Source organism: Bos indicus, chromosome 1 (genome assembly GCF_029378745.1).
Source record: "Bos indicus isolate NIAB-ARS_2022 breed Sahiwal x Tharparkar chromosome 1, NIAB-ARS_B.indTharparkar_mat_pri_1.0, whole genome shotgun sequence".
Taxonomy (NCBI): Eukaryota; Metazoa; Chordata; class Mammalia; order Artiodactyla; family Bovidae; genus Bos; species Bos indicus.
In genome coordinates this window covers 100489870-100508582 of record NC_091760.1, presented here as the reverse complement: position 1 = coordinate 100508582, position 18713 = coordinate 100489870, and the positions used below count along the sequence as shown (strand labels likewise).

The following is an 18713-nucleotide window of genomic DNA, read 5'->3' as shown; positions in this document are numbered from 1 at the left end:
TGTGCGCGCGTGCACACTACACTCATGAAGAAGCACTAAAAACTCAGTGCTTTATACAAAATGAGTTGAGTGTTCCAATGATTACAGACGCTCTCCAGGGCAGCTCCCTTTCAAGCAGTGAATAAGAGATATAAGACATTTGCATTTCACAGCTATGCCTATGGAATACTTGGTTTCCACACAGCAGTGACAGGATAGGAAAAAGCCAGAGGATGGTATATTCACTCTTAAATGTTTCAGCTGTCATATGTGGCCCCTCTAGGCCAAATATACCACTGCAAAATATGTTTTAATATCCCCACTTTCCAGAAAAGGAAAGGAAAGCTAAGCAAATCGCCCAATGTTACAAAACTATAAGCTGTAAGAAAACCAGAGTCAGTATTTCAAGCTCAGGTTTCAGTCTAAAATGAAAGCTTTCATGAACTGCACTCCCTTCCAAGGATATCCACTGGCTTGAATCCACTATCTTGATTCTTCCAGGCATTCAAGTTGCTGGGTAAGCCAATTAAACATCAGATTCCTTATTAGCCGTTACAAAGAGTGAAATAATGCCATTTGCAACAACATGGATGGACCTAGAGAGTGTCATACTGAGTGAAATAAGTCAGACAGAGAAGGAGAAATATCATATGACATCCCTCATATGTGGAATCTAAAAAGAAGTGATACAAATGAACTTACTTACAAAACAGAAAGAGACGCTTAGACTTAGGAAATGAACTTATGGTTGTCCGGGGCAGCGGGAAGGGATACTTAGGGACTTTGGGAAGGTCATGTATACACTTATATTCAAGATGGTTAACCAGCAAGGACCTTTTTTTATAGCACATAGAACTCTGCTCAATGTTATGTGCCAGCCTGGATGGCAGGGGAGTTTGGGGGAGAATGGATACGTGTATATGAATGGTTGAGTCCCTTCACTGTTCATCAGAAACTACCACAACATTATTAACTGCCTATATCTCAATACAAAATAAAAAGTTTAAAGTTTAAAAAAAATTAAAACGTTTAGTTCTAAAAAGTAAATAAATAAAAAATCAGATTCCTGGGCCCTAACCTAAATGTAAAAAAATCCAAATTTGAGTGGCAAGACAGGAGTACACATTTTCAAAAAGCTCACGCAGTACTTGTGATGTTTATTGCAGTTGGAAAAACTCTGCTCTTCAGCACAGAGGAGTACCAAGCGTTCGACAGGGGTACTTCTTAATATGTGCACTGTATACAGGTTGACAGCAGAAATAATGCCCAACCAGGAGTACTCAACAGAATAAGCAGGTGTTAAAGGCACATGACTGGACCACCCACAGAGATGCTGAACTCAGTCACAGGTGTTTCCCTAATGTTTCTCCAGTTGATTCTACTGTGCAATCCTGGATGAAACCACTGAATTAATAGTTTCTAGGTTAAGACCAGAGGTGGAGGGTCTATAGAGCAGACACAGTTACTGATGGGGACAAGAGGCAGAATTTAATTTAGGGATTAAAAGTTCAGGCAAAGGAGTAAGCCCTATAGCTTTCTAGTACACCTAGTAACTTAAATCCTCTCTGACTTTCTCATCTGTTAAATGAGATAATGATAATACAAAACTTATAGGGTTATTGTCATTATTGGATAAGATAAAGAAACTAAAGGATTAAGCTCAATGCCTAGCATATAATATTTAATAAATGTGAGGATATTGATTTATTACTATTTTTATTGGTAGGATAAGTTAGATAAAATGACAAGCATGAAGGCGAAACCCTTAAAATCTCAGCCTCTGGGTAGTGATTAAAAACAGGTAATTTGGAGTTATAAGGTCTGAGTTGAAACTGAAGTTGCACAATCAATGATATCTCAGGCAATTTAAAAACTATATTTTGACATAATTTTCTCATTTGAGAAAAAGAAACAATTAAAAAAGGATGAAAAAAGAGATAATACACATAAAATACATAGAACCGTGTTTGGCACATGGTTGGTCCTCAGCATGCTGCTGCTAAGTCGCTTCAGTCGTGTCCGACTCTGTGTGACCCCATAGACGGCAGCCCACCAGGCTCCCCTGTCCCTGGGATTCTCCAGGCAAGAACACTGGAGTGGGTTGCCATTTCCTTCTTCAAGGCATGAAAGTGAAAAGTGAAAGTGAAGTCGCTCAGTCGTGTCTGACCCCTAGCGACCCCATGGACTGCAGCCTACCAGGCTCCTCCATCCATGGGATTTTCCAGGCAAGCCTACTGGAGTGGGGTGCCATTGCCTTCTCCAGGTCCTCAGCATATTATTATTCTAATCATAAGGCTGTAACTCATTCAATGATTCTTCACAAGCACTCTTGGCAGGTCTACTAAGCAAAATCCCCACCAGAATGCTACTCTTTCTAGACAACTCAAGTATAGTTTCTCTGCTGTAAAGGGACCCTACTAACACAGATAGTTTTCTTTTATGTTCTCTGAGCAAGGGTTTGAAACTCAACAGACTGAAGTTCAAGCCTGACTCTGTCATAAAGTAACAAGCTGTGTGTGTGTGACTTTTGTCAAGTCACTATTTCTGAACTACACTGAAAAGGTGAAAGTGAAAGTGTTATTCACTCAGTCATGTCTGACTCTGTATTCCCATGGACTCTAGGCCACCAGGCTTCTGTGTCCGTGGAATTTTTCAGGCAAGAATACTGGAGTGGGTTGCCATTACCTTCCCCTGGGGATCTTCCTGACCCAGGGATTGAACCCTGGGTCTCCTGCATTGCAGGCAGATTCCTTACCATCTGAGCTATCAGGAAAGCCCATGTGAAAAGGTGAGTGACATCTAAAAGAATGAGAATTATTACAAGGATCAAAATTTGAGGAAATTTGTTTCCTGCTAAAGAATCAATACAAGTCTATTATTAAAATACCGACATGAGTAGATATAAGCTTATCTAGGATCAGTAATCAATTTGAATAACCATAAAATTTGTTATAAATCTGATTTTAAATAACTGTGAAATTGCCTGTCACTTAAAACACCTGGAAAGGTTTTGTACTTTTAGTCTCCCTGAGATTCTGATTAAAATAAAATTGCCATATTGCATTGTGTTATTTTCTTATGTTTCTCTCAAATATTCATTTCCGGATGTGGTGAAAATGCCTGGAAAGCAATATAGTCAAAAGATCATTCCTCAAAAAACCAGCAGCCGGTGAAATCAAAGCAATCTCCTCAAAAGGATTTTACAGTAAAAATGCTTTTGATTAATAAGAAAACAAATTCATACTAAACAATAATGTGATCAAATAATCTTTAAAACTCTAAACCTCTAGTATGTGAATGACAGTCTCCATGATCATGTATGACAGAAAATGTCTACTGTATTTTTCTCCATTTACCTGAGAGCTGCTCCCCTGCAGAATAGGAGACTTGGTTTTCTGCTGGCTTTTACTAATCTCTTTTGTAGAACAATTCTTCCATTTGGGTTCATCTGGATCAACTTCCTTTATAAACCGATGGGCAGCATCCAATACATTGGATAGTAATTGCGATTTTGCCTATAAAAAAAAAGAAGATAGGAATAAAAAGCCCATTGTCAGCCTAAGTAATTTATATATATTAAATCATGTTTTCATTATTCTATGACTAGCAAAATTCAATGCATTTTGTTCAATATTTAAAAATATAAATTGCTATTTATATCAGCCATATAATAGTGACAGTTGCCATCTACTGAATGCCTAGTTTGGGCTCACATTATCTTAAGTATCTTAAAAACATATCTTTTAATCCTCAAGTCAACTCTAAAGTGTTAACTATTTTTATCATTGTTTTAGTGATAAAGTTTTGAGGGTTTAAATAACTTGATCGTGGTTACAAGGTGAGTGGGTGGCAGAGCTGGGAAGTGACCCCAGGTGTGTATAATTCTAATAACTCATACTACTACTACTACTACTAAGTCGCTTCAGTCGTGTCCAATTCTGTGCGACCCCAGAGACGGCAGCCCACCAGGCTCCCCCGTCCCTGGGATTCTCCACGCAAGAACACTGGAGTGGGTTGCCATTTCCTTCTCCACTAATAATTCATAGCCTTTCCATTATATTGACCCCAAATAGATAGATGAGCTATTTTGTGCACATCATGGCTAAAGAACTAAATATAGTTGATGTAGAGGGAGTCTGAATAAGCAGTAGTGAGTATTTTCTTGGTGATAAAATATCTTTAGAAAGTATTAACTACTCAAAGTGCACATCAGGAAGTGCCCTATCAAATTCCAAGTTCTTTTTGTCATGCCTTTGCTCATAAGATACCAGGAAGGCCCTCCCTCCTTTATTACCTCCTTTGCCTGGCAGACCCCTACCTCCCCTTCTAGATTCACCCCAGATTACTCCCACAGCTTCAGGAACCCCTCTTTGCCTTCCTCCCCTAGCTGCATGAAGTGTCCATTCTTTGTATCCTCTTCTTATTCTGAGATCTTTACAACCCCACACAAATATTGATTTTGAATCATTTTTTGATGTCTATCTATACCATAAAAGTTCACAGAAGAAAAAACATCATGTCTTCTTAAGTCTCTGTACAGTTACTACAGTGCCTGGCAAATAGTAATAGAGCAAAATAACATAAAAATAAGGCATTGCAGGGGACAGAGAGAGCTACAGAATTAAAATAAATAACAAGGGGGAAAAAAAGAATTCAAAGACCTTGTCAAATGCCTTCACATGGCTGGAAGAATAAAACAGGCAAATCCCAGGAAGGTCCTATTTTCTGAAGGGCTTTCTAGCTGCAATAACCCTGATTTGCCCAAGGACACTGCAGGAGTCTGGATCGCATCTGAGCTTGAACCAGATAAACTCTCGAGGGAAGACGCAAACCCTTCAGAGACTTGCTGAAAACCTGGTATTAGGTACACAAGGAATAGGTCTTGCTTCTTAAACAAATGTTCTCAAGACAGAAGCAAACTTCAGCAGGGATCAGAAATGGTTATTTTATACTCTCCCATGGAAATATCCCTATTCTAAAATTTTCATCTAGTTACCTATTTAAATAGCTAAGACTACATTGACACTTTCCAGTTATGACCTTTTGTAAATTTATTAAGATTCATTGCAATCTGGCTTTGGAATAAATCAGTGAACATCAAATTAACCAGTGTTATTTCACACTGAATAAATTTATCTATGAAAAATGACTAATATGACCTATGCACACATATTACTGGCCATATACAGACCTATGACACCAGCTCTAAATTTTCCCAAGGATTATCAAAAAGCCTTTATAGACTTAAGCAGTCCTCATTTTTAAAAATAAATTCATATTTATAATACACAATTGTTGTCTATATTGACTATACTGTGCATTAGATCTCCATGGCTTATTCACCGCTTGTTATGAGCTTGTACCTTAAACAACACTACTCATCCTCCCACTCCACTATACCCTCGTAAACACCACCTTACTCACTGTTTTTTATGAGTTTGACTTTTGTGATTCTACACATAGGGGATATCACACAGTATTTTTCTGTCTCTGTCTGACATATATCAGCGTAAACTGTTCAAGGTCCATCCATGTTGTCACAGTGGCCAAAGGATAATCCCCCTTTCTCATGGCTGCAGGATACTTCATTGTGTATATAAACCACAACATTTTTATCCATTCACCCACTGACTGGCATTTAGGTTGTTTCCATATTGTGAGTGATGCCACATAGGCTTGTACCTACTTCTTCAAAACCCTCTTTTAATTTTCTTTGGGTATATATTCAGGGGTAGAACTGTCTAATTGAACAGTAGATCTATTTTTAATATTTTGAGAAAACCTCATATTATTTTCCATAGTAGTTGAACCAATCTACATTCCCACTAGCAGTGTACAATGGTTTCATTTACACCAAATCCTTGCCAGGACCTGTTGCCTTCTTGATGCTATTACTTGGTTTGCAGTTAGTGAAGATCATAAACAGGCACAAAGGAAAATTTGGGGGGAGTGATAGAAAGACTGTGTATTAATTTATACTGAAGGTTACACAAGTGTATTGACAAACACAGAACTAATTAAATTCCATACTTCAAAAGAGTGCATTTTACATAATGATATGAACATACTGATCACTGCTGAACTGTACACTTAAAAATGGTTAAGATGGTAACATTTTATATTGTTTATATGTTACAATTTTTAAACAATGTGAACACAGAAGTAATGGGTGCATTTTGTGGTTCATAAATTAAACCTGAATAACATTGATTTATCAAAAAAAAGAAAAAGGAAATTAAGCCAATGGTGATGTTTCATTTTTCCAGAAACACCTGTATTTTAAAAATATCTTTTTAAGCAAAGTAATCCAACTTAACCTAATTTTAAATTCCCTATAACAAAATATTATTTATTTCAAAAGTGGTTAAAATTTATAGTTTATACCTTATATTCTTTAAAATATCAGAAAGCAATAGTATTAATTTTATATAAAATTACCAAGACAGAATTATCATTCAAGCATATATATTTAAGTAACACAGAACAAAGATTATTCCTGTCTTAAAATGAATCTTGCTAACAATAATTCAACAATCTTTATAATATTTTTAGGTAACATATTAAGAGATCACAAAATGGCCAAAAAATAATTTTATTTTTCAGTTAAATTTACTGCTAAAAGATAAAGTAAATGTCATGAATAGCTGAAACATTGGAACCCTACATCTAAACATCTTAAAATTCTGTTAATTCAATATAAACAAAATGCCAATGTAAATTTTCTTTCCCACAATGTCTTACCTTACACAGAAAAAGTGAAAGTGAACGTTGCTTAGTTGTGTCCTACTCTTTCCAACCCCATGGACTATACATGGGGCCCTTCCCTTCTCCAGGGGATCTTCCCAACCAGGGATCTTCCCAACCCAGGGATCTTCCCAACCCAGAGATCTTCCCAACCCAGGTCTCCCACGTTGCAGACAGATTCTTTACCAGCTGAGCCACCAGAGAAGCCCAGGAATACTGGAGTGGGTAGCCTATCCCTTCTCCAGCGGATCTTCTCGACCCAGGAATCGAACCAGGGTCTCCTGCATTGCAGGCAGATTCTTTATCAGCTGAACTATCAGGGGAGACCACCTTACACAGAAAATGTGCTTTATTTTTGGTTTCCTGAAACTTAAATTATTAAATTGTATCTCTAATAATAGACATGAACATTGTTCCTTCCATTAAACAAAACTACACACATCATGAAACGATTACCACAATAAGTTTGGTGAACATCCATCATGTCATGTAGATATAAAATTAAAGAAATAGGAAAAAAAATTTCTTTATGATGAAAACTCTTAGGATTTACTCTCTTAACAACTTTCATATATAATATACATATATACAATCACTTGTGTGGAGATTAGGTTGAATTTGGGCTTTTTTTTTTTTTTATCTTGTGGCTGTGTTACAATAAAATTTTATTTACAAAAACTGATGAATCCCCTAGCATCCCAGTGGTTAGAACTCAATGTGAGTGTTTGGTTTGTTTTTTTTTTTTTTTTTAATTAATTTATTTGGATAATTGACTCAGGGAGCTCAAACCAGTACTCTGTGACAAACTAGAGGGGTGGGATGGAGTGGGAGGTGTGAGACTGAGGTTTTGTTTTTTCTTTATTGTACTTATTTATTTCCATGTTTGACCAAGCACAAGCATAATGAAGAGAGGAACAGACATACTCCTTTTGCTCATTTCACCTACATATTGCAGGGGAGAGGAGAGTTGAAAGGTAATGTGGACTTTGGAAAAAAGCACAAGATTTTTAGCAACAAAGTTAAAAATATTCTATAAAAGCAGAATTATAGAACAAACCTAAACTATCTATCTCCTAAAGAGGTGAAAAATTTAACACAATCATTAAGTTTGGAAATTCACCATAATACTTCAAAGTTCCTAGCTATGTGAAAAATATATCATATGTATGTTATTTTTAATAATGTTAATTCTTCCAATGAGTGCAGAATACCTTTCCAATTTTGGGGTGTGTCTTCTTCAATTTTTTTCAACAAGATCTTCATAATTTTCATACACAGGTTTTTCATTTCCTTGGTTAAATTGGAGAAGGAAATGGCAACCCACTCCAGTATTCTTGCCTGGAAAATCCCACAGAAGGAGGAGTCTGGCAGGCTACAGTCCCTGGGGTCACAAAGAGTCGGACACGACTGAGCAACTTCACAGCAACAGGTATTTCTTGCTGTTCTTACAATGGTAAATGAATTGTTTCCTTAATTTCTCTCTTTAATTTTGTTGTTAGTGTATAGAAACACAACTTTTTTATACTGATAGCAAATTTACTGCATGTTTTCTGTTTACTATTCTAATAGCTTTTCAGTGAGGTCTTTAGGGTTTCCTCTGAATAAAATCAAGTCATCCTCAAATAGTGACAGCTTAATGTCTTTCTTTCCAATTTAGACGTCTTTTATTTCTTCTTCTTACCTAATTGCTCTGACTAGGACTTCCAATACTGTATTAAATAAGAGTAGTAAGAGTGGCCATCCTTGTCTTGTTTCTGATCTTAGAGGGGTCGCTTTTAGGTTTTTATCATTGAGTATGAAATTCTTCGGCTGAGCGCCAAAGAATTGATGCTTTCAAAATGTGGTGTTGGAGAAGACTCTTGAGAGTCCCTTGGCATCAAGGAAATCAAACCAGTAAATCCTAAAGGAAATCAACACTAAATATCATTGGAAGGACTGCTGCTGAAGCTGAAGCTCCAATACTTTGGCTACCTGATGTGAAAAGGGCTTTACAGGTGGCAGTAGTGGTAAAGAACCTGCCTGCCAGTTCAGGAGACGTTAAGAGACCCGAGTTCAATCCTTGGGTCAGGGAGATCTCCTGGAGGAGGGCAAGGCAACCCACTCCAGTATTCTTCCCTGAAGAATCCCATGGACAGAGGAGCCCCATAGGTGGGCTTACAGTTCATAGAGTCACAAAGAGCCTGGCATGACTGAAGCAATTTAACACACAAACACACACACACACACACACCCCTGACGTTAAGAGCCAACTCACTGCAAAAGACCCTGATGCTGGAAAAGATTGAAGGCAAAAGGAGAAGGGAACAACAGAGGATGAGATGGCTGGATGGCATCACTGACTCAATGGACATGAGTTTGAGGAAGCTCCGGGAGATGGTGAAAGACAGGGAAGCCTGGCATGCCACAGTCCATGGGGTCGCAAAGAGTTGGACACGACTGAGTGATCGAACAACATTGAATGTGGTGTTAGCTGTGGATGTGTCATATATGGCCTTAATTATGTTGAAGTATATTACTTGTTGTTGTTGTTTAGTCACTAAGTCACGTCTGACTCTTTGAGACTCCGTGGACTATAGCTTGCCAGGTTCCTCTGTCCATGGGATTTTCCCAGGCAAGAACACTGGAGTGGGTACCCATTTCCCACTTCACCATTTTATTAAATATTTTTTAACATAAATGGATGTTGAATATTGTTGGGTGCTTTATCTGTGTCTACTGAGATGATTATTTGATTTTTATCCTTCATTTTGTTACTGTGTTGTATCATGTTGGTTGATTTGAAAATGTTGAATCATTTTTGCAAGCCTGGAATAAATCCCAGCTCATCATTCTGCATGATCCTTTTAATGCATTATATTTGGTTTGCTAATACTTTGTTGTGGATTTTTGCTACCATGATGGTGACATCACTCCAAGAGCAAACTATTTATCATTCAGAGATGAAGTTTTCTTCCTCAACTAACCACAGCAAATTTTTTTTAAAACCCATGAATTCTGTGTGCTCTAATAACTCCCAGCTTACATCTATGCTAGAGTTTTGCTGTTTACTCTGTGATCTATATATCAGCAGTATCACTATCATCTGAAAACCTGCTAAAAATATGAAATCTCATGCCCTACTCAGACTCACTGAATCAAAATCTACAGTTTAATCTGTAATTTGAACATACATTAGGTTTGACAATCACTGTGTAAGAACACTTATCAGTCAATTGTGTTACAGTTATTTGAAAATATCTATCTTCTCTTTTGTGATGATGAATCCCTTGATTCCTTGAGAGAGGGGACCATGTAATATTTCTGCTGCCCTGTCCTTCATGCTTTGCAACTAGGACATCATTTGATGCTGACAAATACTTGAGAAATGGTGGTTGAGTCTAATTTAACTGACTCACTGAGATAAAAATGACTAAAAATTCCATTTGAACATTCATGTCTATACTCAAGCGACCTGAGTCAAAGTCAATACAGGTAAAATCAGTGGCACTTTTAATAACACCAGAAAAGGGCAAATTATTTACCTCTCTAAGCCTAAATGTTTGCACTGTAAAATGAAGACAGTCTCTACCTAGGATAGCTGTTGTGAATACATATCTTATATGAAAAACACTTAGCAGAAGGGATGGCATAAAACAGGACATTCAAATGACTGCTGTCTTTTTATAGATCACAATAGCAAACTTTTTCTGTAAATAAGAAATATAATTCAAATATCCAGAGAATAGAATTCCTGCCAAATTCAATAGATCTCTGGCTATGGAATAAAGAAGAAGTCAGTACATAATTCTACAACCATAAAACAAATACTAAACTGGATAAATTTGTTTAAAAAAACTATTTCAGAACTCTTGAAATCAACCAAAAGTGAACAAACTGATAAATATTTATTTAAAAAAATTAAAAAACTACTCTGAATTTTCCGAAGTGTAAGGCTTACTTGCATGGGGTTGCTCCTATCTTAAATGTTCCTTCCCAGGTTTGTCTATTCCTAAGTCAAGACTGGCCTTGCGAACAGGGAGTGTGCCTGATTCCAGTGGAGGAGAGAGTCTTGAAGTTACATTGGCATTATCAGTGAACTAGAACATTTGGTTATAAATGAATGAGGAAAACCTATGGCTCCAACAACCTGAGGTTTTGGTCCCAGTTGGGATGAGGAGTGGATAGTAAACATTACATGGGATAAACCTGGAAATGAGAGCTATACAAGGGCTGACTTAAAAATGGAAATCACACACAAAAAGAAAATTCTTGAGTATGACCTATATAAACTAACAATAGATTCGAAATGAAAAACTCAATTAAATTGAAGACCAAACAAGATCAATCACCTAAATTGAAAAGAAAATGAACACAGCTTTTGAGACTTATGGGACAGCATCAAGCATCCAACATACATTTAGTGGAAATATCAGAGGAAAAGAAATGAGCATTAAAAAATAAGAAGAAATGAGGGCCCCAAACTTCTCTTATTTGATGAAAAACTATTACTGCAAAAAATCTACAAAGCTCAACAAGCTTCAAGAAAGACAAACATAAGAGATCTACACCAAGACATACCATAATCAAATTATGAAAGCCAAAGACAAACAGAAAAACTTGAAAGGAACAAGAGAAAAGGGACTCATTACATATAAGGGTGCATCAATATGAATAACAAGCTGATTTCATATCTGAAAAAATGGAGACCCAGAAGGTAGTAGAATGATATGAAGTCCTGAAAGGAAAAACTGCAAAAGGAAAAAAAAAAAAAAAAAAAAAAACTGCCAAAGATAATTTTACATTCAGAAAACTGTCCTTTAAAAATGAAGGCAAAAATAAAGACATTCTCAATAGATAAAGTAAAAGGATCATTCATTTCTAGCATATCAGCCTGACAAGAAATACTAAAGAAAGGTTTTAAGACTGAAAGGTATTAAATCTACCAGAAGAAAGACAGCAACCCAGAAGCATAAATATATGAGTAAATGGAAAAGATGCATTAATTTTTTTGTCTTTTATTGTCTTTCTTTTGAAAGCATAAAATCATATATAGCAACATTATTAACACTGTAATTAACACTATGGACTTGCTGATTTTCTGCCGAGCTGTTTCATTAGAAATTTCAATATCTCCTTTTCATAAATTTATGAAACAGCTAGGCAGAGAATCAGTACTTAGAAAACTTTAATAATCTCAAGTAACTTGACCTAAGTGACATTTAAAGAACCCTCAACCTTACAACATCAGATCACAAATTCTTTTCAAGATCATGTGACACATTTTCCAAGACAAACATATGCTCCACATAAAATAAGTATTAATAATTCATTAAGAATTGAAATAGAAAGTATGTTCACTGATCTCAACAAACAAATATAAATCAGGAATAAATAACTTGGGGAAATCATAAAATACTTAGAAGCTGAACAACCTATTTCTAAATAAACTCTGGATGAAAAATAAATCACAAGGAAAATTAGAAAATTGACTGGAAATAAAAGCACAACATATCAGAATGTATGGTATGCAGGAAAAGCAGTGTTTAGAGTGAAAGTTACAGCTTTGGGGAAAGCAATAAAGATCTAAAATCAACAATCTAAGCTTCACTTCAAGAAGATTGAAAAAGAAAAGAAAAAAGTCCAAAAGGAGGTAGAATTCAGAAAATAAGGATCAGAGCAGAATCGATGAAATAAGAACAATTGCAAAATATCAATGCAACTAAAATTGAAAAGACTTAAAACTTTATCAGTTCAATTCAGTCACTCAGTTGTGTCCAACTCTTTGCAATCCCATAGACTGCAGCATGCCACGCTTTCCTGTCCACCACCAACTCTCAGAGTTTGCTCAAACTCATGTCCATCAAGTCAGTGATAACATCCAATCATTTCATCCTCTTGTGTCCTCTTCTCCTCCTGCCTTCAAGCTTTCCCAGCATCAGGGTCTTTTCCAATGAGTCAGTTCTTCGCATCAGATGGCCAAAGTACTGAAGCTTCAACTTCAGCATCAGTCCTTCCAATGAATATTCAAGACTGAATTCCTTTAGGATTGACTGATTGGATCTCCTTGCAGTCCAAGGGACTCTCAAGGGTCTTCTCCAACACCACAGTTGGAGATAAATTTATCTTCTCCAACATCAATGTTGAATATAAATTTATAAAAATTTGTAAACCTTTATTAAACTGACCAAGGGGTGGGGTGGGGGACAGAGTGAAATATCAATTAACAAATCTATAATGATATAAGAAACATTCCTATAGACCTACACTAATTTCCAGATTATAATAGAATTTGAAATATTTATGCCAACAACTGGACAACTTACATTGAATGGACAAATTCAATGAAAGAAATAAATTACCAAAACTGACTCAAGGAAAAAAAAATAGAATAATATGGTAAAGAAATTGAATTAGCAATTTAAATTTTCCCATTTAAAAAAGCCCAGACTCAGGTTGCTTGCCCTGCAAATTCTATCCAACAGTTAAGAAATTAAACCAATCCAATAAAAAACACTTTTAGAAAACAGAGAAGGAAATACCTGTATTCTGTTCTTTTGGTAGTTTCTTGAAAAGTTAACAAATACTAACCTTGGAACTCAACTATTCCACTCCTAGGTATCTATACAAGAGCAATAAAAATACAAGTCTGTGCAAAGACCTGTACACAAATATCCCTATCATCGTTATTCTAACAGCCAAAAGTCTTTAAAATATCTATGCCCCTCAATTGATGACTGCAGTAAGAAAATATGATACATCCATACAATGGAATATCATTCAGAGTCAGAATGCAATAAACCATTACAATGAACACGTTACCCTGCCAAAGAACCTCGGAAATCTTATGCTAAGTGAAAGAAATCAGACACAAAAGACTGCATAGGAATGATTCCATTTCTATGAAATTTATAGTAAAGACAAATCTAAAGCAACAAAAAACAGACCAGTGGTTGCCAGGGACAAGAAGTGGTAGCAAGAGTTGGTTGCAAAAAAAAAAAAACGAGGAAATTTTTGGTGTGACGGAAATTTTCTAAAACTCAATTGTGGTGATTATTACACAGACTTGTAAATTTACTTTAAAAACCATTAAACTGTGCATTACAATGTGAATTTCATAGCTTGTAAATTAAATTTCAATAAATGGAATTTGGACTAAAAAATAAATCAACAGACAGGAAGCTTCTTTTTTCACTAGGCTGACTACATCAGAGATTTGCGTTAGGGTGAATGCTCAATCTCTTGTCATGTCCCCTTCTATCACAATTTCTTCCTGACCCATAGCAGTGCTCATCATCACCAGTCCCAGCAAGGAGGTTACAATCACTCAACATATTTCTGCCCTCTGGGCCATGGTTCATTGGACAAGAAATGAGCACCAGGTTGAGCTCATCAAGATTTAGATCTAAAAATCAAGAAAGCAACATTGTTCTCCCTGTCACTGATCCTCAATTATGTATCTTTGTAATTTGCTAATTACAATTAAAAGTTAGAGAAGACACACAAGAAAAAATAATAAAGGTGGAAGAAGGAGTTTGCCTGAGCCTTCAGCAATTTAAAATATCAGCTTTGGTTCTTATCATGACTCAGCTACATCACCCCTACTCCCACATAATAAGACATCTGTGAGGTCATTAGCAACAATAAAAAATTCTTTTCTGCCCAAGCTAGTGTAAAGAGACCTAACTAATACAAAGACCAGTGCTTCCCAACTGAGGCAAGGAGATTTGGAAACATGGGAGGTGTTTTGGGGTTTTGCAATCATTGAGAGCATCACTGACTGCCTCAGTGGTAAAGAATCCACCTGCAATGTAGGAGACCTGGGTTTGATCCCTGGGTTGAGAAGATCTGCTAGAGAAGGAAATGACAACCCACTCTAGTATTTTTGGCTGGAGAAACCCATGGTCAGAGGAACCTGGCAGGCTACAACCCATAGGGCCTCAAAGAGTTGGACACAACTGAGCAACTGAGAACACACATATATCCTGCAGCCTTTTGTCTCTGCTTACAAGGATATATCTAGATTTGCAACACAAAACACATTATCTTCCATTTAACAACATGACAACTATCATTTTATGTAATAAGTAACCAATGAATAAGAATGTAAAGGTTACTATTATAAAATATTTAAAATAGATAACTATAATATCAAGTGTCATAATGCTATCAGATATCTATTAAGGTCTTTTCACATTTTAAAACTCAAAGATAATTGTATTTCCATCTTTTAAATATGGAAATTTACCTACAGTAGTACTAATAGGCAGCAACAGGAGGCAGAGGAGACTGAAATTGAATAAATTTATCTGTGCAACTTCTCCACATACTAAAAATGTTAAAAAAAAAATCAGACTAAAACAGCCTTCAGGACACATAGTAAATCATATATCTCACTTTAAGATGGAAGCTTAAACTAAAGCCAAAGAATGTGATTTACTGCCAGCATTTCCAGATTCCCCCACATCCTTCGCTACACTCCATGATGGTAAGGATTTCATCTGGTAACTGTTCTAAATTCTTACTTGAACTTTTTTTTTCTCCTGAGAATGATATTATCTTTCAAATTACACTCTAGAAGAATTTATCACTCTGACAATGTATCATTAATCAAAGTAAAGAGGGCTGATATTTTACAGCATTTTAGAATGGATGGCACCTTATAGAAGTTAAGGTACAAGAGTAAAAGTTTTAGTTTAGTTAGAAAAATGATATACTTTATGTAGTGTCAGTGCTTCAGAACTCTAACTACCAGCATCATCTCTCCAGCAATAAATATTAATGATCATGTTGACATAGCCAGGCCTCTTTATATGATCCAGAAGTTCCAGGTCAATGAATTTCACACATGGTTTCGATCTATGTTACTTTCTAAGTTTGAAAAAAAATGTTCAAATTTCTCTTTTCATGGTGCTAACTTTCATTGATTTTCCAGTTCCAAAATTTTAGAAGAGATTTACTGCAACCACAGCCTTGTATTAAAAACGAAAACTCTAATAGCTGCAGAAGAGATGTTATGTCATTTGTATTCTAGGTGGCGCAGAGGTAAAGAATCTGCCTGCCAGTGCAGGAGATGCAAGAGAGGCGGGTTCGATCTCTGCATCAGGAAGATCCCCTGGAGGAGGGTATGGCAACCCACTCCAGTATTCTTGCCTGGAAAATTCCATGGACAGAAAAGTCTGGCAGGCTACAGTCCAGGGAGTCAGAAGAGTCAGACACGAATGAGCAACTGAGTACAGCACAATAGAAGCAAAAAATAGAGGTAGAGACAGAAGTATACACATATGCAGAAACACAGGGGGAAAACACGTGTTCCAAATGCACAGAACCCAATAAAACATTATGGATTCACTGGTTACAAGGATTGTTGAACACAGTTGGAATTCAGATAGCTTTTAATTATAAAAATCACTTCAGGAAGATCCAATTATGCACTAATGGAATTTTTTAAGGGAATATGTGTATGCATATTGGTTTTATTGGCCTTACTTTTTGAGAAAACATGTTTCTCCCACATTGAGAATATTTTTCAAAAGTACAGTCTGTTCTGGTTTCTTTGATGTGAATTACCTCATATGCAATTGGTAAATAGGGGAATGATGTCAATATAACTGTGGAGTTGTATTGATTCTTAAGTTTTCCTTTCCAGCAACATTACTGTTTTGAAGTAATCAGGGGCAAGCTGTCTCACAATTAAAGCCAAAATCTAAACAATATATAAAGACCTTAGGAAAAAGCTGAAAATCTATAAAAATACCTCCCCCCACAGTGGGAATACAGACTATTTTAATGACTTTAATGACCATACATTCCACTAAGTTAAGCTATCTGGAAAGAATGTGAGTGCAGATAAAGAAGTTATAAAGATACTTTCAGACAGTATCTTCTGAAATGAGCTTCCCTTGTGGCTCAACTGGCAAAGAATCCACCTGCAGTTGGGAGACCTGGGTTCGATCATTGGGTTGGGAAGATCCCCTGGAGAAGGGAAAGGCTCCCCACTCTAGTATTCCGGCCTGGAGAATTCCATGGACTGTTTGGACCATGGTGTCGCAAAGAGTCAGACAAGACTGAGCGACTTTCATTTCACTTTCACTTTCAGACATTAAAGAATCTGCCCGCAATGCAGGATGACCTGGGTTTGATCCCTGGGTCAGGAAGATTCACTGAAGAAGGGAATGGCAACCCACTCTGGTATTCTTGCCTGGAGAATTCCATGCAGGCTACAGTCCATGGCGTAGCAAAGAGTCAGACACAATTGATCAGGTAAAGATGTTATAAAGATACTCTCTGATTTTAAATAATGGATTAATAAAGGAGACAACAGTTTGATTCAGAGTTTTCATTTAAGCAAAATGATGACATTAGATGTGAATTGCTACCAGGACCTGTATCACAGAAAAAGAAGCAAAAGTCTTCAAGGTCCATGCATCAGTGGTTTTATATGGAGAGTTTACTGTTTTTGTTAGGGCTTTGATTACAGAGTCTCATAGAATTTGAATGGCCTTTCCCTAAATCTAATTATATGTGGAGCCCTGTTAGGTAGGGGATTATCCAGAATGGCAAAAAAATGGGCCAAAGAACTAAATAGACATTTCTCCAAAGAAGACATACAGATGGCTAACAAACACATGAAAAGATGCTCAACATCACTCATTATCAGAGAAATGCAAATCAAAACCACTATGAGGTACCATTTCACGCCAGTCAGAATGGCTGCGATCCAAAGTCTACAAGTAATAAATGCTGGAGAGGGTGTGGAGAAAAGGGAACCCTCTTACACTGTTGGTGGGAATGCAAACTAGTTCAGCCACTATGGAAAACAGTGTGGAGATTCCTTAAAAAACTGGAAATAGAACTGCCTTATGATCCAGCAATCCCATTGCTGGGCATACACACTGAGGAAACCAGAAGGGAAAGAGACACGTGTACCCCAATGTTCATTGCAGCACTGTTTATAATAGCCAGGACATGGAAGCAACCTAGATGTCCATCAGCAGATGAATGGATAAGAAAGCAGTGGTACATATACACAATGGAGTATTACTCAGCCATTAAAAAGAATACATTTGAATCAGTCCTAATGAGGTGGATGAAACTGGAGCCTATTATACAGAGTGAAGTAAGCCAGAAGGAAAAACACCAATACAGTATACTAACGCATATATATGGAATTTAGAAAGATGGTAACAATAACCCTGTGTACGAGACAGGAAAAGAGACACTGATGTATAGAACAGTCTTATGGACTCTGTGGGAGAGGGAGAGGGTGGGAAGATTTGGGAGAATGGCATTGAAACATGTAAAATATCATGTATGAAACGAGATGCCAGTCCAGGTTCGATGCACGATACTGGATGCCTGGGGCTGGTGCACTGGGATGACCCAGAGGGAGGGTATGGGGAGGGAGGAGGGAGGAGGGTTCAGGATGGGGAACACATGTATACCTGTGGCGGATTCATTTTGATATTTGGCAAAACTAATACAATTATGTAAAGTTTAAACATAAAATAATAAAAAAAAGAAATCATATATTGTGTTATGGCAGTAATACATGTACACTGAAGAATTATGCTTTAGAGTAAAATATACTTTTTATTAAAAATCATCAAAATATTTGCTCAAGGTATATTTACCCAAAGAAATCTCCTCCACAGATTAATGTGGCTAGCATATTTATATTTATATATTACATTAAATACAGTGCATCATGATAGTATAAGGATCCTGTTATCTAAAATCAACACTATCAAACCAGACTAAACCTCTCTGAGTCAGGAGCTACGTAAAAAAGAAGGACTACTAACCACATCAAGCAGATAAATTTTCTCAAATTATCATGTATCAATAATAAGATGCAACAAGCCCATTAAATTTCCACCTAGTAAAAATATCTTTGCAAAGTAAAAATTATTTATAAAAAATGCATAATTATGAACATCCTAACCATTAAACAGGAATGAAAAAGTTTGAGGTAGATGGTAAATGGGCCCCTGGGCTAAACAGCTGCTGTTTGT

General features: G+C 36.5%; 1 protein-coding gene across 8 annotated transcripts in view; it reads right to left on the bottom strand.

Annotated features, from left to right (window-relative positions):
• Window positions 1-18713, bottom strand: part of ZBBX (zinc finger B-box domain containing) — a 124966-nt gene that overhangs the window by 63559 nt on the left and 42694 nt on the right. For all 8 annotated transcript variants that reach the window (XM_070792218.1, XM_070792223.1, XM_070792221.1 and 5 more), the window contains one exon: window positions 3336-3494. In XM_070792218.1, the coding sequence (XP_070648319.1) occupies window positions 3336-3494 (159 nt within the window). The remainder of the gene's footprint in view (window positions 1-3335; window positions 3495-18713) is intronic.